The sequence below is a fragment of the Aythya marila genome (assembly GCF_965140915.1).
Source record: "Aythya marila genome assembly, chromosome: 1".
Classification (NCBI taxonomy): Eukaryota; Metazoa; Chordata; class Aves; order Anseriformes; family Anatidae; genus Aythya; species Aythya marila.
In genome coordinates this window covers 194,866,196-194,889,426 of record NC_139042.1, presented here as the reverse complement: position 1 = coordinate 194,889,426, position 23,231 = coordinate 194,866,196, and the positions used below count along the sequence as shown (strand labels likewise).

The 23,231-nt window shown below is 41.7% G+C and overlaps 1 protein-coding gene across 4 annotated transcripts in view; it reads left to right on the top strand.

Moving 5' to 3' along the window:
* The window catches only part of MAGI2 (membrane associated guanylate kinase, WW and PDZ domain containing 2), a 771,385-nt gene extending 760,022 nt beyond the window's left edge, over nt 1-11,363 (top strand). For all 4 annotated transcript variants that reach the window (XM_082759166.1, XM_082759165.1, XM_082759164.1 and 1 more), the window contains one exon: nt 8,373-11,363. In XM_082759166.1, coding sequence (XP_082615292.1) covers nt 8,373-9,172 — 800 coding nt within the window. In that variant the 3' untranslated portion in view covers nt 9,173-11,363. The remainder of the gene's footprint in view (nt 1-8,372) is intronic.
* The last annotated feature ends 11,868 nt before the right edge of the window (nt 11,364-23,231 follow it).

Sequence of the window (23,231 nt, the reverse complement as noted above, 5' to 3'; positions counted from 1 at the left end):
AGGACTATCTACTAGATTCATATCTATTGAATCGACTAAAAAGGGTCTTGGAATGACTGATAAACTGTGTACTCATAATCATCTGGCCTTAAGGTTCACAGACAGAAGACTTTTACAGTAAATTAGTAAATCGATTTACTAAATTAATTTACCTGTTCCAGGTCTGAAATATAAACAGATTGTATACCATGCCTTTTCTTTTTTTCCATCTCCCATTCCATGGTAGGTTTAGATAGTTGTTTTCTGCATAGAAAATTTACTTTTTTATATACTTGCTATTGTAAGAACAGTATTAAAATAATCTTTGTTCTATTTTGTCCCAAGTTCTGACTGATGTTGTAGACAGCCAAATGAGGCAGAGCTTAGGCACGTCACAGTGAATTGCTTGTGGATGTGATTTATATTTAAAAGGTGAGCAATAGCAGGGCAGTCAAGTTAGCTGCAACACCATGGGTTCATCCAAGCCCAAGATACAACACAGTCCACTTGCTCCCCAGGATTCTCATACCCTGACTGCTTCTGAATTCTTTGGTTATCTCCTGTATTAGCCTGAAAATTCTCAGGCCACTCACACTTGCTAAAATTGGCCTGATATGGGGAGATGGGTCTAAATCTCTGAGGCACTCCACTCAGCTTTGATCAGCAGCCCCAAAAAGGTTTCCCAGAAGGAGCTCCTCAGCACTGGTTATGTACGTGTTCAACAGAAGAGCAGACATCCACTTCCAGAGGTCTTCAGAGACACCTCTCTTTGTCTCTGACTCTGTAAGGCAATTAAATGATTATCTCAAGTGATTAGGCTGGTAAAATACTGCTGAAGCAGTGTCATAATTAAACAGCTAACTCAGGGAAAGGTATTTACTGAGGATGCACTGGTTATAGACTAGGGTCTGAAGAGTAAGAGTAGGAACTCTTCTAGCCAGATAAATCACTTCCCATGTTTCTTTGTTAACCACCTTTAAAGTAAACATGTTACCTAAAAAACTGAAAACAGCTTTCATCCATAGCGCTTCATTGGGTTCATGAAATACAAATCAATGCATATGCTGACTTTCATGTTTCAAGAAAACATTCAGTATTTTTCTAAAGGATTTGTTCAAACTCTCCCTTGCAATGTGCAGTTTTGCCCTCCCTGCACTATGTCTAAGTTTTCCTTTTCTCTCTGTTCCCTTAGTTCCAAAACAAGCAATATCATCTCTTGAACTTCTGTAGGTTTGGTCTTCCAAGTGTAACTAACAATCTGTTCTTTCTGAAGTGTGTTTCGATAATTCTCAAATTAGATTTCTGAACATGAAAGCACTTATCTGAAAATACTCGGTGCACAGTAAAAAAATGGTGATTAAAGAGAATTTTACCTGAGCTGAGACCGTTCAAAGTCTCATCAGATGGCCCTTACAAGGACTCTGTGAACACCATCTCTGCTGTAAAAATATTTGAGGCATCTTCCATTTAATATCTAGATAAAGGATAAAATGAAAAACGGATACAATGAACCCAAAGGAACTGAATTATTGCTCATCAGTAATAATTAGCAACATGAAAAGAAGTAGGGCAACAGAGGAGGATTACACTAGAAAGGGAATAAAGCAAGAAGCAGAGCTCTGCTTCCTGGTGTTGGAATAGGTCAATGGCTGATTTTTCTGAATTTTCTGCATATAAAATTAAATGTTTGAAGTTTGTAGAGGAGATAAAAGTATCCCTCACTTACCTCACATTTACAGCCACAGCTCCTCAGTTTCTGGGGACATCTGCAGAAGCCATGCTACCAGTAACTCCCATGAGTAGTAGTGCCCTATCTTCCAGTATTATTAGATCAGCGATGAAGAGAAAAATGCACATCTTTGATAAAAGAGAGACTAGATTTGGCACTGTTTCTTGTTCCAACATTAGCCTTTTCCTGATGAATCATCCTACTTTTGAGAAAAGCTGAAGCACAGAATTCAGAAATAAAACATGCAGGGACTCAGATGCATGTTCATTTTCGTGTGATCTTTAATGCCTTTATATAATTCACTCTAGTTACCCCGTCCATCCATCCTCAACCTTTGCAAAATACAATGTGTGAAGTCAAAATAACAAATTACTAGAAAGCAGGAAAAGTCCACTCACATTTATAAGCTACTACAAAGAGTCACCAGGATATCACTGAGCACAAACAAGAGAGCAGTATAAAGAGTATGGTTAGACCAAGATTTCAAGAAATGAGATTAGGTTTTCATTGCATCAGAAACAAGACCCCAAGATATCAAACAGATCAATTAACTGCATTTGCAGGAAAGGAGAAATAGTTTGTACGCCAAAATAACTAAGTACATTCTAGATTTATTTTTGTAAAGGTAAATGGTATGTCATTTTCAGACAGAATCAAGACATAGCATCCACAGCAAGCTGCTAAAAAAGCATAAGGGCAACGCTAAGGACGAAAGGGCTAGCCCACCTGGACACAGTGACTAGACAGTGCACAGCAGAACGTGCATAAATCATGGTGATGTTTATTTCCAGACCTGTAGGTTTGGGTGTGGATAACAGCAGTGGAAGAAGCGTGGATTTCTCTCTTTTAAGCCAAGCAAAGGGTAATTAGTGAGAAAACATTGGCATAACACTAGTGAATAATTAACAAGAAGTGAGAGTTTATAGTAGGAAGTAAGGAGGATGCAGTGCCCACTGCCACACACTCTCCAAGAGAGTTTGGGGCACAGGGAGGGGAACGCATGACGTACTGTACCAGGGCAGCTGGACAGAGGTACCAAGAACATTTCTGACAATCCAAACCTCAGCGAATCATTCATTTCTGGAGACAAAGGATGCACTATGTCTGGGCTGTGGAAGCTCTGGGATGAAAGATTAAAGAATCTTTAAATATTCTGAAATATCCCTCCTTAGAGAGTGTTGAGGGAAAGCTGCAGGAGGCCAGTGTAATCAGGAACATCACAAGCACATTAAGCTATAATGAGAAAGAGCCAAATTCATTCCTGGTGTAACACTGCCAGCATTAGTGGATACTCACCAGGGGACAATTTGTCCCATTTTTGTTATTAGCAGCATCTGTAAGAACTGTTTGCCACCTTCTGGCAGTACATAATTTCAGACAAAAAGTAGGAAAAAAAATGCACCATATTTTTTATGTAATCAAAAACTCTTTGATTCCCTAGGAACATAATTCTGGAACGAGGTGAAAACAGCTGCTTAGACATTTCAGGAAACGTTTCATAATAAAGAAAGTGTTCATAGCTTTAAAATATTGTTCATTACTCACATACTTCCGAAATAAAAATGGCATTGAAATTTTATTGTAGTTAAGTAACAATGTGATGTTATTTCCATTCTTAACATTATTATTAAATATTGAAGAAATTAATACTTCTATCTTATACTTAATTTTATGTGATAAAAAACCCCACATTCTTGATAAACTCCCAAGCAATTATTTAAAATATTTTGATACAAAAGGAGAACCCAGCAGCAAATCTGAAGTCTTGTCTCTCTTGACCTGAGATTTAAGTAGAGCAGCTAAGCAGAGCATGAACAGATTTGACACAATCTTAGAAGGGCAACCTGTAACGAAAACACAGGTATTACAGAAAATTAAATAAACTTATTAGTAGGCTGAGCTCTTTCCTCTGACTAGGTACCTAGGCAAAGCTCAGAATACAGGCATAAATCTCTTCTCAATTAGCAATAAGGCTAGGCTTTTGCTGGTGGTTCAGATGCATTCATCAGCAAGCACTGGATCCAGAGAAAGAACAAAGTCTTATTTAAGAGAGGAGCATGTAGATATGTGAGTAATATCTTCATTTCCAGACCTCTGAAAGCACATAAGCTGACGCAGCAAAGCAAACAACTCGTGTGTGTGTCAGGTCTACCTCAAATAACAACAAAAGAACATCTTTAGACAGAAAACTTCTGGTTGTGATGCTTTCCCCTTGTCACTGTTCATCCCAAATGGCTCTGATCATCTCTCATCCTCCGACACACTGAAGGGTGTCTGTGTGTCTGTGCTGTCTCTTACTCAGTTAGCAATTTGCTCCTTGCCTGGGAGTTATGTGAAAGAGGTCGTAGGTGAGTCATTCTAGCACATTCCATAGAAGTGCTGCCAACCTGCATGCCAGTCGCTCGTGGAAACTAAAAGCCACCCAGAAAGCACCTACTAAATTACTCCAAATCAAATGCCGTCACAATGACAGATGATAGCACTGCCCCCAGGTCATTTATCTTGTCTAAACTGGTAGGTCAAGGGAGATTTTTCTCCCTTCAGAGAAGGGAGGAAAGCATCTATTAGCCTTCAGTGAGATGTGTAACTTCAGAAAATCATTTCTCCCACAGTAAGTATGATATCCATAGTGACAAAGTAAAATACAAATTTAATACTACATCAACCCTAAATCTCTCCTGTAGGTTCAGATGAATGTGATATCCTTCACTTCTGCTTATAAGCTGTTTGGGCATTAGTAGTTCAAGCTCTATTAAACAAATGCAATCTTCAATTCCTCCCAGAACTGAAGAGGGAAAAAAAATTAAAATTATCGCTCTGTCTCTGGTTGAGTATGTTTGCAAAATATTTTGAGATACATTGGGATAACAGAAACTGAAAGTAGGTTATGTTTGCACTTAACACCACAGGTTTTATGTAAAGCTTAAAAAATAGGACAAAACATTATCTTTTCTGATGTATTAAGAATTTTTTCTAAAGTGTAGTTATGCCCTCAGAATAAGCCTAAAAAGAAATCATTAGTTCAGTTGCTCAAAGGATAAAATTTGGTGTTTTTCACATGTTCATGCTTGTTATGGAAAAGCAATCGTTTCAGTGCAGGTTGAACAAGTCCAAATGAACCTTTATGGCTCAAACAAAGATCTTAAAAATGTTTTTTCTTTTGAGCAACAAATTACTTGTATTACTGTGCTTTGCTCCACCATAATAGTTTTGCTGTTTTCCTATAATTTTCAAATATTAGAGAACAGTCAATTACAATACCCTATCATCAGCATTGTACTCACTAGCCAGGGACATCTTGCAACCATAACTTGTTGACATGAACATCTACCAAAGCTGAGGATGACTTTTAGCCTAATTTCCTGTTATTTAAAACAAAAAGTGGATTAGATTGTGTTTTTGCTGTCTTGGGCTGACAGCACTTGAAGCTTAGAGAAAGTCACTTCAAGTTCTTGCTTGCAAGTACCGTATTGCTGGAGAATAAGAGTGGCAGTTTTATTTCATGGCAGATGTTCCCTCAGCCACTGGAAATAGAGCTTATATGGGTGCCTGCCCAAGGATGATGCCAAACTCGGTATATCAAAAAAACTGCAGCCAGTGTCTCACCTGGGACCAGGACAGCCAAATTTCCCTTTAAGCTATGGCTGCAGGACTTCTTGCTTAGTTGGTTATGTTTTTGATTTTGTTAGGGTTTTCTAGGAGACAGCCAAAAATCTGATAATGCCTATAATATGGCAAGTTCTAGCTTATAGATAACTACATACACATATTGTTACATGTAACAAATATGTACCTGTTGACTCACTGTTGCTAAGGTAGGTTCTAACTCACTATAGTTTCTCACTGCAACAGCTGATGATTCTTCCGTCCCCTCCAAAAATGAATACTGAAAACAATAAATAAATGCAATTGTGTTGAAGTACAGTCCATTAATGAGTCAGGGTAGGATTTCCCACAGCTATCCCATCTCCAGGGAATAAAACAGCAGGCTGCTTACCCCCAACTCGCTTTCCTCTGAGTGTCCATAAGTAATAGGCACAACATTGTCCTTTGTGCCCCAAAGGAGCAGCAAGCAGTGTTTGCAGCCCTGCTGTTGAAGTGCCCTCCTCCTGCCTGAGTGAGAACCAGATGATTTCCGCACAGTGGCACATTTTGTGCAGAAGTACACTCCTTAGCCAAGAGCATCTTGCTGCTCCAGACCATTTGATGTCTCTACTTATGTGCAGCTGATGTTTCCCAAAGTAACGAGATATTTCTGTAACTTCAGATGCTCTCAGGGCCTTGCACGAGATCCGATAATGGCCCTCTGCTCTTCACCACCCCTCAGTGAAAAATATCATCTTTGCGACTAGCAGGAAAGAAAGACTGTACTTAAGTCAAAAATGTTGGCCAGACCAATGCTCATTCCCACCTGTACCCTGGGGAGGTGTGCGATGGAGTGTGGCACTGCCGTAAAAAGCACAGACTGAGCTGAGTTTGTTTCCTTTTTCTTCATTCATGCTGCTCACGTACCGATGACTTAACGGGAGAAAAATCACCCGGGGCAGTTTGCGGTACGGCAGAGTGCGGGGTCTCTGCACGCCCGTCTCTCTCTGAAGTAGAGGTTAACACAGGCTAACGTAATCTGCAGGGAAGCAGTGTAAATTAGCTTGTCCCGAGCTCCACGCTGCTGCAGATGGATTAATTTGCTAAGAGCCAAGGTGGTTTGTTCAGCGCCGGCTCAGGCACCTCGCTGGTGCACAGTGGCAGCTTCCCACTGCATTGCCTAGTCCCACGCTACCTGTAAAGAAATTGGGCAAAGGGACTTGGGCCCCATGAAGGATCACTGTTTTGAGGGATAACCAAAGCAGAATCTCCTGGATTTCAGATCTAAGAAAAGCCCAGGTGGGTCTGCTCCTCTCGCCACCGCAGCCTGCAGAATTACAGAATTAAAGAACCAGCCTGGAGATGCAAATGCTTTTTGTAGGCAAGCTCATAAGAGCTGATAACTCTACATGCATGAGCCTCCCTTTTATTTTTTCTTGCTCAGTGCCAAGCAGAGAGCAGATGGTACATTAGTCAGCCTTAACTGGAGGGTAAGAAAGTGTGATTTAAAAAAAAAAAAAAAATCATTTGAGACCCTCAGCCCATTTAGATTCCAAGCTCAAAGTTTATTTGTCTTACACAGAACTTGTACTTTTTCCCCTCTCAAATGCTAATCCTCTCCACGCATATGCTCATTATGCAAAAGCATATGACAAACACCATCTGGGAAAATAAATAGCTCCTCAGCTAACTGCACTGCTCCCTCCCCTTACGTCACCCACCTCACTATTGTCTCTCCTATTTTTATCCGCAAAACAGCAATCACTCAATCAAGCTATTAACTTAAATGTGCTGTCTCAGTCAAACAAGCTGCAGAGCCCAGATTGGGCAGTAAATCCCATTCCATTTTTCAAGATGATGTGCATCTTTATGATAATTTGAAAGTAGCCGTAGCACTGAGAAAAGTAAACGCGGCATTTAAAGGACAGTTGGCATCACTGAGAGATGCTAGTCCTGACCCACAGAAGCCCAGACTTGTTTTCCAGCTAGAAGGTTACATTTTCTCCCCCAAGAAATATGCAGCTCTTGCCACGGGTTCCACCTCGTTTCCATGGATCCCTGAGACAGTCCTTCATCTCTGACAGATTATTGCTCATACTGTTCAGAGCCAGGCAATGGTGCTAAATAGGGAATGACATTAACCAAGTTCAGTGATTTCTCTAACCTCAGTGTAGACGGGTAAGAATAGGAGCTGTGCTGTCATTAGTCATGATGGATTTGTAGTCTGCCTGAATGTTAATCAAAAGCAATGAGGATCAGATATGCAAAAGAAAGACATTTGGGGACACCATCTCAGAATATTGTGTTTTGTACCAGTGTGTTAGGAAAATCATCATGATTCAGCAAAGGAGATGTCTCTTTGGCTAAATTAAATGGAATGTGCACAGCCTGACCATATTGTGTTGAGGCTAAGTAACCAGGAGAAATTCAAAATGCACAGCCAAGGGACTTAGCAGCTGACGCTGTGATATAAAGGCAGAGCTCTGTAAGTACCCTGTAAGAATTGTGGGGCCATAAACACTGCAATATTATATCTGTTTAGAAAAAATATGAGACAGAATTCAATGATGACCTTATCTGGGCTACAAATTCTTGTCAATTATTATATGCTTGTAGGGACATGTTTAATAGATGGCAGAAAGTCCTTCTCATTTGTCCTCAGAGACAGCGCTGATATTGCCCAGCTAAGAAATCCATTATATAGCTACAAAAGAGGCAATTTGATTTCATGAGCATGTGTCTTTATTATTTTAAGAATAATTTAACATAGGAGGAGAAAAAGAGAACCTGTATGAAAAAAGACTGAGGTTTCCAGCATGTGCAGTTACCAGCCCTGAGGTTCTTTCTTCTACCGACTTTTTTATTTTTATTTATTTGGCTGGGGGTGGATTGTGTTTTGTTGTTTTTTTTTCCTCCCCACTGACTTCACCGGGAGTTTCACTTCGCCTAAAAGACCTAGGAATTTAATTCGCGTGCGTGGTTCGGGTGTTGATGTTGCTAAAAATGTGTATGTGTATGAAATACGTGCTCTGCCTTGCTGCACAGACCCTTAACTCCCTTCTCTTTGCTGTCACAACAGACGAACCAAACTCCTGGAGTGCTCCCTCTGCCACCTCCCCAGGTCTGCCGGAAGTAGCTCTTTCCCTCGACGACATAATCTCACCATTATCTTCATCACACATAGCCCCACCCTCTGACCCTTCTCACCAGATAAGCCCAGAACCAACATGGGATATCAAGAGGGAACACGACGTAAGGAAACCAAAGGAGCTTTCGGTGAACGGTCACAAAAAGAAAAGGTTAGGAGAACAAAGAGAAAGGTCAGCAAGTCCTAAAAAGGTAGACAGGTCAAAGCACGAAGAGGCTTCTTGGAAAGGATATTCGGAAGGCAAAAATAAGACCACTGATGGTGGCAGGCACACCTCAGAAAGCAAAGTGGTGGGACACAGTGTTATGATCGAGGCTGGCACGAGAGAGCACGTGTGTGCTGGAACCAGTGATGAACAGTTTGGGAGGCTGAAGAAGCCGGAAAGCAAGAGGGGAGGATCTCTTAGCAAAAAAGAAGATCACAAATCCACAAATACCAGTGAGAAGAAGTCAGCTGCAGCACCCGACCACATCAGGCTTGATACAGGTGCTACCAAGACGTACAGCAGCAATCGCTGCAGCTCGCCTGGAAGCGATATGGACCACAGCCAGAGGGACCCTGATGGGAAACCCAGCGAGTTCCCCAGGAAGGGACATCTCCACTCCATTAGCACTCGCAGCACCAACACCACAGTTCGAAAGGCAACGGTCTCCCCGGGGCCGTGGAAAATCCCTGGCTCGGATAAGCTACCTAGTGTCCTGAAGTCTGGTACTTCTGCCATGAGCAGATAAGCACGGGACTGTTGCCCTCTAACTGTCTCAAATCGACGCAGAACATTCTTCTTAGTTTTTGTCTCACATTGATTTATTTTAATTTATTTTAACTATCACGCATTATACACAAAGCATTGAGGAATGAAAACATTAGTGTGTAATTCCATGACAATGTGCACAGTATCTAATAAGTTCAAAAGCATATAGTCAACACGGAGATTTAAAACCGACCCTAAAGTCCCAGTTCCATTTTAGGGACTTTGGCAGCTATGGAAGAAACCAAAACAATATGAAGGACAGTACATCAGAGAAAGGGTAGTGCAGTGTAGCTTTAGCATTTTTTTCCACTGCATGAAGGACTTGGATTTCATTCAAACTTTATATCAAGAAACTGGAACAAGTTAGAGCAATCGCAAACTGGAACATCGCCTTAAATAAAACTGCACGGAGCAAGCTGAAACTGAGAGAGGATCTTTTCATGGAGCTAAAATGTTGTAAATAAATCGTTCTCGACATATCTAGACAGGGGTTAAAGGGTTTCTTTGAAGCATTCAGAACTGTATGCCCATGACACATCTCCACTGTTACCACTTTGGGATAGTCCACATGATACCCTGTAGCATAGTTCACTGGGCGCTACGGGAGGAGTTGGGAATCTAGTGGATTAGTTTCTGTGATACCATTTCTACTGCCATTTTTGTGAACAAAGCATATTTCTGTACATTGGAAAGGAGTTAGGGTGGAGTTGTATTTGCAAAAATTATTCTCCAAAGCAATTTACTACAGGTTCCCCAAATCCTGCAAGGTAACACTCAAGCCAATTGGCCAGGCTCAGAACTTCAGACATCCACAAGGCCCTTGCAATGAAAGGAAGATTGCTACAGAGAAAAAGCTGCAGTTTCCTTAAGGAAAGGCCTTTCCCTCCTTCAGAAAATGATAGCTTCTCTTATCAACAGTGCTATGTTTCATACCCACTTGCATTTAGTTAGGATGCTCTCACCTTCCATCCCCTAAGTTTGGCAGAGCAGGTGCCTTTAAGGCACACGTTAACAATAGTTAGACTGAAATTCCGTCTTTGGTATCTTCGTTCAGTAAATTCAATATATTTCCATTTTTAAAAATGGTTTCCATATTATCATTTCTTCCCTACCTCCATTTTTTTTTTTTTTTTTTTTTTTTAGCATTTTTTGCTTATCTGTTTTGAATTTCAAGCCTTAAGTGCCAGGTAAACATTCCAGTCTGCCTTCACAGGAAATAAGTCCAAGTTCAGTCAATCAGTCACTATCTTGTTTAAAAAACAGATGTTGTGTGTATATATAAATGTGCACATGCTTATTTGTCTGTCAAAATTAAAACAAAATCCTGGGCAATAATACATTGGTAATCCTAAAAATAAAAAATAAAAAAATACTGTCAAAAATCATATTTTAAAACTATTATTCTCTAGCAATCTTAGTTCCTTACATGCTCTGCTGAAAAATTAGATTGACATTGGCTTTGTTCCAATAAATTAGCACATTACTGTACATCCCAAACATTGCACTGGACTGAGAAATTTACAGGCATGTTTCCTCCTGTCCAATTATTTGAAAAGCCTCAAGTAAAGGATTTTGCAGCTTTCAAACAACTTTTTTTTTTTTTTAATATATATAGAAAAAAGAAAGTCCATCTATAGTTTCTAAAAAAGCACAAGTCCATGTAGCTGTTTATAAAACTCTTATTTAATGGAAAAAAAAAATAAAAGAAATAAAAAAATCTTTATCCCCTGAACTAGAATCCAATATAATTTGCCATTAATTTATTGAATCTGATTTTGGACAATGCTTCTGTAGTGTAGATGCACGTCCCAGTATCTTATTTTTATGTATAAAGAAAGCAAACAATGAAATCTGAAAAACAGTTGAGATTATGCTTGCATAAACTCTAATTTGCACAGTTCACAGCTACTCCTTGTGCAGTAATTGCTTTATGCGGCTGTAATCGATAACCTGTGAAGACAGCACATCATCTAAACCCCATTCCAAATAATATTTCTGTGTAGTGTTAGCTGTGAATTTACCCTGTACAGCTCTATCTCTATAAATATAATTCCATGTATTAATAGTCACAGAAAGGCTGTAAGTGAGCAACTATTTTTATGAAACGCACCACTATGGATAAATTAACTTTTACAGAAATCTTGTTTACTGTATGATATTCTAAACCACTGTCAAATAAAATATATATCCAAAAATCTTTTTTTTTTTCAATTGTACATAGTCTGTGTGAATTTTGAGTGACATGCTTCAGTGTTACACCAAGAAACAATCATTTGCATGCATATGAGTAGAATTAATGAACTACTGCATTACAGATATGGGAACACTCTGTTTTTATTTAATGAATTTATTTCATTAATGAATTTGCATGTAGGCAATCAAACAAGTTCTGTATAGACACTTTAAGGTGTAGGAGGGTACACAAGTGCAGGAAAATGTCTCCTTTTTTTGAGAACTAAACTCTTATTTTCCTTCCAGCCCCAGGAAGCACAGGAACAGGGTGGTCAGGCTCCCAGCATCCACAGAGACACATCGTGGGTATATACAATGCATGCAAAAGGAATCTGGCAGCTCTAACTAGCCCTAGAAACTGCAAGCTGGGCGAAGGGGGCATAATTTGATTCCCAGTTTACTTCACAGAAACAATGTCTCAGAAAGCATCATAAGGATGTCAAAAGAATGGTTACGAGACAGCCTGTTCCGGGGCCTAATCCATCTCTGGCTGAGCAGAACAGAAAAATGCTCCTTACCTTCAGTTAGGCAAAATAAATCATCAGCTTATGGACTATAGGCACAGTAAGCTGTGCTCTGAGAAAATACCAATATTTTTCACACAAATATAGCGTTTTTTTAAATAAGTATTTCCATTTTCCTTAAACTAAATTTTTGTTTAAAAAATAGTAATTTGCCTTCATCTACAGAGTCCTTTTCTGAAGAGCCTCATTTTTCAGAAGATTAATGTTTCACATAAAGAAATTCAACCAGCTGAACTAATAACGTCATTTTTCATTACAATAAACACGTAACAAATTTGAAGCACCTTTTAATACTCCAAAAATTGTTGCTGCTCCTTAGATAACTACCATTTCCATGGCCAGAACTGTGAGTATGGGCCTGCATCAGACCCAGCGGTGTCACGGGGAAGCATGCTGAAGTCATGTAGGCTCATCAGTGTGTTCCCCTGCCCAGTCTAGGGGCAGTTAATTTTCCTGTTCATTTCATCTCCTTTAAACAACACTGGCATAGTAGCATAGTATTCACATGGTATTGCTATTCTCGTGACCGCTTTTTATTTAATTTTTCATATCTATGCAGTAACACGGGAAAGTGGGTATTTGTTTTGATGCTGCTTTGCTGCCCCAGGCCCTGTTGCATCCTCGCTGGCTGGCATGCGATCAGCAGCACACAACTGGGGAGGAGTTCAGGTGAAACCTCACAGGCAGGCGTTGGTGCAGCCCTTCTCTCAAACAGCAGCAAAGGTTGTCCATGGAACTAGTCAGACCATCACTGACTAGACACATTTTTTCCTGACTGTTGCATTTCTCACCAGACAAATACCGTGTGTGTCTTTTCCAGGATAAATGTCAGTGGCTCCTAGAGCCTCCTCTAATCCCAGTTTCTAATTTTGCCTGTCCTTTCACTCATTCCAAGTCTAGGGAGGAAGGGAGGAAAGTAGAACCTGGTTTCTCATTATTCAAAATTTAACTTTTTCATCCATATCAACCACCTCTGGCAAGCTGATAGTGTTTTATTACTCTTTATTGAAGAATCAAAGTATGTATGAGCTTTGGGCCAGGCCCACGCTTGGTGCTGAGCAGCAGAGCACACAGAAAAGCCCCTTACTCCAGAAAGATCTTCACTGAGTGCTACCAGAATCAAATGAAGGTGACATTGGGGAATGCAATGAGACAAAAGTGGTCATTGCGATGTCAGTATGGTCTGCCAGGAGCCGGCTCCCCAGCCTTGGGATATGCTGCATCCTTCCCTGTCAACACAAGCCCACCAGGAAGAATGGGATCTGGGGCTTTGTCCTTCTCAGGGTATTTCTCTGCTTAGTACCTTTGAAAAGTCCACATAAACCATGGGGTCTGGAAGAGTGCATTTTCAAACAAGTTTCATTAAATAAATAAATAAACAGAAAAGTGTAAAACTCCCCTAAGTTCTTGCCAGAGATGCCCTTTTTTTCTAGAAAGCTGATGGATTCATCAGTTAGTTACAACAGAGCTCAGTCTGCTCTGGTTTCTCTGACACCATCGTCCCCTAAACAGGAGGGACATTTGTAGTCCATGGTCCACCTACGTACTAGCTCCATGGCCTCAGTGACAAGGCTGCCAACAATTCAGCACCATTGCAGCTAGTTGTCTTCCAGGAATTGACGCAGAAGTTCAAGCACAGCCCCATTTCTCCCCCGATAATTTTCATCTCCCCTCTGAAGTGCCTCCAACCACCATTGCCAGGAATGTCTCATCTCCACCAAAGACCAGCTGCAGCCTGATTTGCACCATCTCTTCTGAATATTATCTCATGCTTAGCCTCCTGTATCAGGTGCCCTCAGTACCACCAGATGTATCCTCTTCCTTAACAGCTCCCCACCATTTTTATTCTTAATCCTATCTCTGAGATCAGCTCTGCTGCATTCCAATGGATTAATTCTTCCATTCCATTTTCTGTTTGTATCCTACAGAACTTCGTCTTTCTCCTTCTTCTTTTTCTGTCAGTCCCTTTCCCACCATCCGACATCATTTACCACTCACCCAATCCCTACTTTACATATCTCTACAGCTCCATGTTAAACACTTCTGCTAAGTCACTCACACTGGCCGATTAATTAACATACTCCTGGGTGTCATATGAACATATGGGTGTCATATAAATGCACCCAGCACCATATATTGAAGCCCAACCCAAATCATCTGCAGTGGTTATTGATTAAGACATGCTACATCCATCCAGTAACTCCCTTTGCAAGTACAGATAATGTTTTATTTTCAATGCTATTACAGCTAAATGTCTACACTGATAATGATCCAAGCATTCAGGCTGGGTTTTGTGGCTGCAGCGTGCTATGATCTCTACTGGAAGTTTCCAAACTCATTTTACAAAGGCAAGGACAGGCAGAGCCACAGGCACATTTCTGTCTTGGCTGCTCTGCGCTTTTTGTACACCACAGTTGCAGCAGAAACCTGGGGCCAGAACTGCAGAGGCGTAAGCAGAAAAGCACACCTCAGCTAATAAGGATGTCACCTTCCACATTTCTCCTTGCTTGGAGGGAAGCTTTGGTGTGAAGGGGAAAAGTTTCTTGGTTCATTGCCATGGAGCTCAAAGTTAGTGAAAGCTTTGGACTTGCCCGGGGATGATTGATCTCATTAGGGATTTACTTCACAGTTCACTTCTGTAAGATTCCAGAAGGCTCCTTTCCTTCTTTTGTCCCCTTGATTCCTAGGATATTTCCTGTAATTGTTGCTAAAAAGGCCACAGAGACAAGGCAGGCTGCCTGCTCTTATGACTAACAGAGGGCTTGGAGAGAGCTTCCATAGCTATGTGATGCCGAGCTCCCACCTCCATGTCTTTCAGACTCCAGGACTCCCAAAGCTGTTTCTTTATCTGTCACGTCAGAGCAAACATCACCTTTACCTTCACAGCTGTCATAGAAACAGCAAGCCTTTTTAATTAGCCTTTCCTCCCAAAGGGGAACCCAGGGCACCATCTGGGCAGAAACAGCTGTGCTTTGGAAAGGGCCAAGCTTATCAGCCATATCCCAAGTCCTTTACTGGACAGCCTGCAGGGCACCTGCTCAGCACCCAGGACTGTCCTGGCTTTTGGTGTAACAGCAGCATCCCGCTGTCCAAGTGTTCAGGCTCTACACAGAGCTTCACCTTCCTGGAGCCAGCACAGGTGCGCTCAGTCTGTCCTTTCAGGGTCCCAGAATATTTGTCTTGGTATTTCTAACAGCAATGACATGATCTCACATTATCTCCATAGTTGGTACCTCAGCTTCAGGCAATTTTTCTTAAATATATGAAGACAGTGTAACATTGGACACAAGCAATTCATCTGAATTATAGCCAATCTAAAAATGGTGCTGTCCTTTCCTGCCTTTAGTGCCTCTATGACAGTAAGTCACTCTGACAGTTTAGTTAATCGATAAGGAAATCTTTGCTTACACAGTACAAACATTTTGCTTTTAAAGAGTTGGAGGAACATCAATGCACACATATCTACTCATGTTCACTCACGCAGAGGCCCGGAGCTCCATCTTTTCCTCCTACTCAAGAATTTCCCAAGTGTCCATGTCTGAGGTGAGTGGTTGTCCCTCTCAGAAAATAAAAGCATATAAGGGTGTAGACTAATACAGGAAGCTATCATTTTTCCAACGATGAATGGCTGTATACGTTTTAAAGTTGGATTATATTTAAAATGAAAAAAAAAAAAAAAAAAAAAAAAAGAGGAAGAAAAGGATAGGAGCAGAAAGAGAAGAGGCAACAAACAGAGCTTTCTGCCATGTGAGCCTTGCTGACCTGCTCAATTCTCATCCTCTTCAAGCTTTTCAGTTTGAATGAAAGGGAAATGAAAACAAAAATAAAGATGACCTTTCAAACACAACAAATGCTGCAACAAAGCTTTGCAAGATTAGGGAATGCAAGAGAAGCTATTCAGTGCTTTTGCTTCTAAAAACTGTCATTTGGGAATGGGTGACTCCAGGTGCTGATGGGCTCTCCCAACACAGAGCAGCTCCCCACCTCCTCCAGAGGCTTTTGCCATGCCGAGCTGCCCCAGCAGCATGCTAGCACTGCAGTGACAGCCCGGCGACAGCAATTGCACCCAATCAAGCAGCAATGTGCCCAACCAAAGGCCACCCTGTAATACTGTACCCTACCTTTGTGCCCCAGGATTGCTGCTTACTGCCAAGGGACAGTCCTGTTGCTCATCCAAGCATGCTGCAGATGTGGAAGCAGTGGAAGGAGAAGCCAAAACGTGAAAGTTAGAAGTACTGTGAGAGCCCTGCTGCAGCTGAAATTGGGAGAAAGGAGCTGAGCACCCCCAGAGCTCCACCAGGAGACTCTGCAAGATTGAGGCCAGTGCACATGCATCCATCAGTCCCTCCCCTCCTGGTAAATTTGGGCCAATGTTATCACTGAAGCCACCTGTTTTTTTATATACTGCTTTTCTAACACACTACAAAAAAAAAAAAAAAATGTAGCTTTTGTTTTATGGATTTGCTAAAAGGTAGTGAAAAACAACATGCAACCCAACCAATCTAAACACTCCCCTGCCATCAGCAGGCAGCAGGTCCACACACGGCTCTGAAGTCTCTGTTCATACATATGTATGAAATTAATGAATTTTGGTGTCTGTACTTTCACAAAGTGATTAAAAACTATGCCGAGAGCTTTAACTAAAGTGTTTAAAAAATTGTGGTCCATAAACCAGAAAATTGTTCAGCCTGTCTCTAAACCACCAAGTACAAAGAGCTACATTTAGGTAGCTCTTTGGGTATTTAATTCAGCACGAAAATCAAACCTTTCCCAGCATAGTCCACAAAGCTCTGTATGTATGAAACACATATTCCAATTAGCACTTCACTCACACCAAAAGTTTTTGAAAAATAAGCCCAGCAGGCAATGTGGAGCACTGTAGTGCGTTAGTACAAAATATTTCAGAGTGCCTCCCAAACCTCAATACACCATGAACAATATCGACTGATTACTCTGTTAAATCACCCTGTGCAAGATGAATACAAGCATATGTCTCCTCCTGAATGGCTCCTGCATTCTGTATTCCTGGCATTGCACAGTTTTGGGGATGTTTTTTGGTAGACACATGCCTTGAGTGCCACCGTGCCATGCCAGCTGCAGCAGGTCACAAAGTATCCTGGGGACACCGCCACACCAGAGTGCAGCATCTCCCCTGCACTGAGGAGCATGGAGAGCCATTCTGTGTGGCATCCAGCTGAGGGGGGTCACTCCCCATCTCCTTTAACAAACCCAAAAGAGCCTTGCTACAGGCTCTGTTGATAAAGCCTCTCTTGAGCATCAGTATCCTCATTCCTGATGGGCAGACTCCTCCAGCAGCCTCTGTCCAATTCCCCACTCTCTTCTCTCATCTTGCTCTCTTCATATCAAGCTGTTTTTCATTCTGGTATACAAAGGCAAATGCAGCCTGAATTGATCTCCTCCACACCTTCAGTACCACGAGGTTAACAAGTAGGTCTCCACTTCTCAATTTTATAGGTCCATTATGTTCCTTGATTAGCAGCTCCTTTCCAGACTAAATGGTTTTGAAATAAATTCAGAAGATTTGATAGCATTTTTAAGACTGATTGTTAAAGTGTTTCACATGTTACAGAGACATTATACATATTTCATCCCCCCTTGTAAACTCTAGCATCCAAGAGCTTCATTAGGTACAGCAAAATGCCAGCAAGCACCCCAGCGGTAGGCCTGGAGGAAACAAGGTACCAAGTGCTTTGGTCCTGGATGCCACCAGAGCTCTCTGGTTAGCCAGAGCTTCCCACTCAGATGTCCCTGCTCTGGTCTGCAGATCCCATATCCATCCCCCTTGGTTATGTAGCTGCTGAAGTCCAAAGGGAGCTAATGATGGGCCAGCACAGTGGTAAATCCTCCAGGTTTCCCCATGTTATCCAGACATCCCTGGAAGTCTTTAAAAGACGTTTAGATGTAGAGCTTAGGGATATGGTTTAGTGGGGACTGTTAGTGTTAGGTCAGAGGTTGGACTCGATGATCTTGAGGTCTCTTCCAACCTAGAAATTCTGTGATTCTGTGATTCTGTGATTTTCCTGACACCAGCAGGACCTGTAAAGAACATACACATCAACACAGAGTCCCGCCACCATCAACCCCAGAGCAGAATGGCCTGTCACAAACTTCTTACACCCCTGGAGATGCTGATTGTCACTATCAGGGTCCAGATTGCCTCCTGGTGACACAACACAGAAGTGTTTGGGGCCCTCTCAGCCAGGACTGGCCATGTAAACATGGAAGGCTCAGATGGAACAACTGCAGCCTGCAAGGTGCAGGGGGTGGCACGCGCTGTCGCTGTACAGCAGCAGCAGTTCTGCTCACCCTAAAATACTGAGTACAGGAAGGTGGCCTGCATGGCCTGAGGGTCAGAACGGCACTAACATATTTTTTTTGTAAAAGATTGCATTGAAGTCTTTTATAGGACAGAGGAATGGTGGGAGTTGCTTTATGGAAAAGGGGGGGAAAGTTAGGGGGAGTAAACTGCCACTGATGATGCTATGTGCCCTTGAACAGAGCGCACACACACACCCAAAGCAGAGAGCACAACAGCTCTGTGCCTGGTGCTGGCTCTTCCCTCAGCCGCACTGCTGGTGAGGGACATGTCTGATGGGTGGCCTTAGTGGCAGCTCCAGAGCATGGCAGACATGCTGCTGGACCTCTTGGGACCATGCCCACAAGGCCTCCTCAGCAGCTGCCTCTCAGCAGGTGTGGTTTTGGAGAGCTGAAATCAGCCTTTTCCAAACCACAACATAGAGCTAAAGTGAATAAAAGGATGGGAAAGAAACAGGGATAGACAAGGCAACAATGGGAATACAAGCCTCAGAGCACAGGGATTGGGGGCTTCAGAGGGGAGCTGGGATTGTATCCTGGGCAGTTGAGAAGTCTTAGACTTCTAAATGTTTTTTCTGCATGATAGCATGGCAGTAGCACCTCCTGCCCCTCCTGTGGCTCTTCATACAGATCTCATAGGGTCACCCTTGCTTGGGACCCATCACAGAGGCTGGACAGGGAGCACCACCATGGGCCAGAGCCCCTCTCCCCATGGCCCCAGGTCTCTGCGCACACCAAGGCCTCAGATGCAGGTGGGCATTGCATCCCCTCCTCACCACAGATACCAGGGCCCCCAGGGCATGGCTCAACATTCATGACCTCAAAGAAGAAATTCAAAGGCCAGAGGAGCATGAAGGAGGTTGGCAGAGCTTAGGCAAGGAATTTGCATCCTTCTGAGCCAGGCTGATATTCAGCTGTGAATAACCCTGCAATCTGGGACCTAACCTTGGCTTTCTTACCCAAGCAAAATATTTAGACTGAGGTCTTTGGCTTCCCAGTAGTTTGAGGCACATGTCCGAAGTGTATGAAATCAGACATGAGATCTGAATTCAGATCATCCCTGAATAAAAGGATAAACTTGAACTCTCGGTTTCCATCCCAGGCTACAGGATATATGTTGGCATGGCTCTGCTAAAGCTCTTCTATTCTGTATGCAGAAGTATTTATAGGCAAAAGAAAACTGACTCTATAACCCTGTGTTGATCTGAGCTTTAGCATTATAGAAAAAGCAAACACCATGTTATCTACTAAGGTCTTTGAGTGGAAAAGTGATTCACCATCATAATAAATGCCATAATGCTTTAAGAGGAAACATTTTTGTCCTTTAAGTCATAAATATTGTATGTAGTCAAAGAATTCTTATAATTAGCTAATATCACACCATTTTGAGAAATTATTGCAAATTACTTTGTAAGTATGTCACCTTGGGGAACTAACAGATATTTTATGATTTCAGATGGAATCAAGGCTTGAAAATGCAGAATAAAACTGGCAAAGAAAAAGCACCAAGTCAGAAGAACTCTTATCACAGCAACATAGTTGCATAGACTGACCTACCGCTTAAGTAGCCCAATGGATATAATCCATAAGCAGTAAAGGAAACTAATACCACGTACATTTATAAAGCTGTGATGAAAAAAAATAAAATAAAATAATAAATTTATATAAGAAAAAAAATCAACATCTGTGTCTTTGGCAGAGAAAAACTATCCTCCCCCAGGCTTATATCCGTGTGGTATCTGGTCAGCCCAACACCAGCTGAGGTCAGATTCACAAGAATAAGGCATTTCAACCAAGGTCTGTAATCCATACTTTGTATGTTCATTATGCAACGTCTTTTTAATTTGTTTTCCACTTTAAAACTTTTTTTTTTTTTTTTGAGTTTAAGGTCATGGCGGTTAACTCTTTCATCATGGGTCCCTGACAAGAACCCAGAGGACATATAGCCTTAATCAGTACTGGGAATCAGTAATGGATCAGTCTATACTATGTAGCAGGGCCCCCTGCTGAGAGCACAAATTTAGGATGACAGCAGAGGAACTCCCTGAAGGATGCATTACAGGGACAGGATGACACTGGGGTCCCAAGATCACAAACACAAAGCACAGCATACCAATTAACGGTCCCAAAAGCAATGCAACCTCAGAAGCTAGCAAGAACATATTTTAGGGCACAGTGAAAAATACAACATGAAATATTCCGCATAGGATGGCAGCACAAAGAAGGAAGCAAGCAGGTACAAAAGACAGTCATAGACCCTGCAAGAACAAGATCAAAGGAAGAAAAGAGAGAAAGGCTCCAGCCCCATCTCCTTTGGTTAAGGACTCTGCCATTTATCTGCAGTGGTTTCTCCATCACCTCTGGCAGAGGAAGCGTGCTGCTCTTTGATTTGCCACATTCTGACTTTGCAACTCAGTGGTCATGTCTAAAGGGTTATCTTCCACTGTCAGTGGATGTTAAAAGAAATGTGTGTGTGTGTGCATGTGTGTCTGTACATGCTTTCTGCTCCAGCTTTTCTCCCTGACCCAGTGATACTGAAGCACTCAGATCCAACAACTAGCTATTATGGATTCAAAGCAAGTCCTCACTCCCTGTAAACATTTACACGGTGTAGAACAAGTGAGACTGAGAATACTCAGCAGCCCAGTGGTTAGGAAGATGAATGTTACTGTCCCAAATTCAGTCCCTCCTCCAGATTCTAGCAGGATACAAGTACACAGCAAGATTCATCTCATCCAAATTTAGATGGCTACATTGGCACCAACAGGCTTTTTACACTCAGGGGAGAGCAATAGGCACCTCCAGAAGGAGATTCATCTTATCCTCTTAAGATGACACTAATTGTCCTCCAGAAGCATCAGTTTCTTTCCATTGCCTGGACAGGGTGTGCAGAGTCGCTAGCTATGAGTCATGTCTAACTTCTTAGTTCCTGAAGTCAGAATAGATATATCCCTACTAAAATGTTCCCAGATGTCTTCAGTTTCAGATATGCCTTGAGCATATCTGTAGGATCAAACTAAAAGAGATAAGCAGGGAAGCCCCAAGGGTTCAGCTGGAACTATTAGCTATATTATGCGTGCAACATCTCCACCCAGATGCCCGCATCTGATGCAGGGACTCAGCCCTACAGCAGCTATGAGGCAGCTGAGCTGCCGATCTGAGAGCTGCCACTGGCACTGAAGAGGCAGGAAGGGGACCAGGTTTTCCTGAGGGTCAGGACCTTCCTACCTGGAGAGTCCTGCTGAAACTAAAACTGCCTGCACAGCCACTACTGGCTCCTGACCCTGAATCCTTTGAAGCAGAGCACATGTGCAATGCTAAGGAAGTAAAAATAAATAATAATAATTATAAAAAAAAAAAAAAAAGTAAGTGCAGGTGTCACAGGTTCATAAGAACAAATATTTCGCAGTGCATCTAAGTAGCAGGTAATTGCTAATGTGTTTGTAAAAGTGGCATGCTGATAGCTCTCTCTTTCTGAAGTTCACATCCATTTTGCAGAATCTCTGTCCTCTTCCCAATGACACAATGCTGCTTTTCAGCAGGATGTGTGTTCAGGTGCATAGTGACAGCAATTCAGAGTTTGGCATAAACTGCCAGAGAAAAATATTTGACCGTGAGACAAACATGATTTGCCTCAGAGTGCAATCCCCACATGGATAATCACAGCTCCTTTCTTCCAGGTGCTTGTGCCTACAACACATCAACGCATCTCACCCTGGTACATGGTCCACGATCCCAAGTTTAACTACATTTAACCATTTTCCTTTGCTTTTTGCAAACCATTGAATGATTCCATTTTTTTGGTCCACTTTTTTTTTCTCCCTAGATTTCTTTTATGGATTTTTTGTTTGTTTATTTCAAAAGGATTTGGGGTACTTTAAAAATCTAAGCCTGGGTCTCTCAAGGAACAAGGAGTAAGTCCTTACGGGCTATAGTGGAAATCCATGCCTGGGTACTCCCTTCTCCCTTTGAGGACACAGACAGAAGCAGAAAGCTTTTCTGCATGATTACGTGTGTATTATGATTGATGAGGAAGAGAAAATGAAACAGAACTTTGCTGCCAAACAGGGCATGCATGTGCACACACACACACACATGGCCAGCCACACAAGCAGCCCTGCTCAGCCAGAATTTTGCCAGTAACACCTGTAGGGGCCTGAAACTCTCTCATACTGGGATCATCTTGGCTTTCTATCATGCAAGCTGACATTTGACATTATGCTTCTTAGGTTAACCCTATATTTTCAGTTTTATATATCAAATTATTGTCCTATTCTCAAGGAATTAAAAGGCAGCCCATATGAAAACAATGAAGTGAGGGTGCTTAGCCAGCACAATCTACATCATGCCTGAATGCCAAAATACCCTCTACATTCCTGAGTTTTCTGAAGGATGGGTAAGAAACAAAGCAATTAAAACTGATCCCACTACACTACAAAGTGGCACTGGCAGAAGAGTACGGTCATGATACTTTGAGCATCTTAGCTGAACTGTTTGCCCATTCTAGAATTAATCCATCTGTGATTTTTGTCACACAAGAAAGAGGAAGATTACAGCACTACCAAGCAAAGTCTGTGGTTACAACATATTTGTACTGTTCACAGGTTGACATTCAGTTGCTGCTGAATAGGTGGCATAAGGGATAATGAGCAAGTCAGGACACATCAGTGACAATTTTCAATTTCTTACCTAGGTGATACCTTAACTCGCTGTGTTTGTAGCATAGGGGTTTTGAGAATTGGAATTCATAAATGATTTTTTTTCATAATTCCTTTTACCAAGAACACAATTTTTATTTCCTTTTAATTTCTCCCCCAGAAGGGAAAAAAAAAGAAAAAAAGAAAAAAAAAAAAAAAAAGAAAAGAAAGAAAACTTTTGTGTTAAACTAACACCAGTTGTCTATTACCAGATAGCACAAAGAGAGACAGAAATTAAGGGGTAACAATA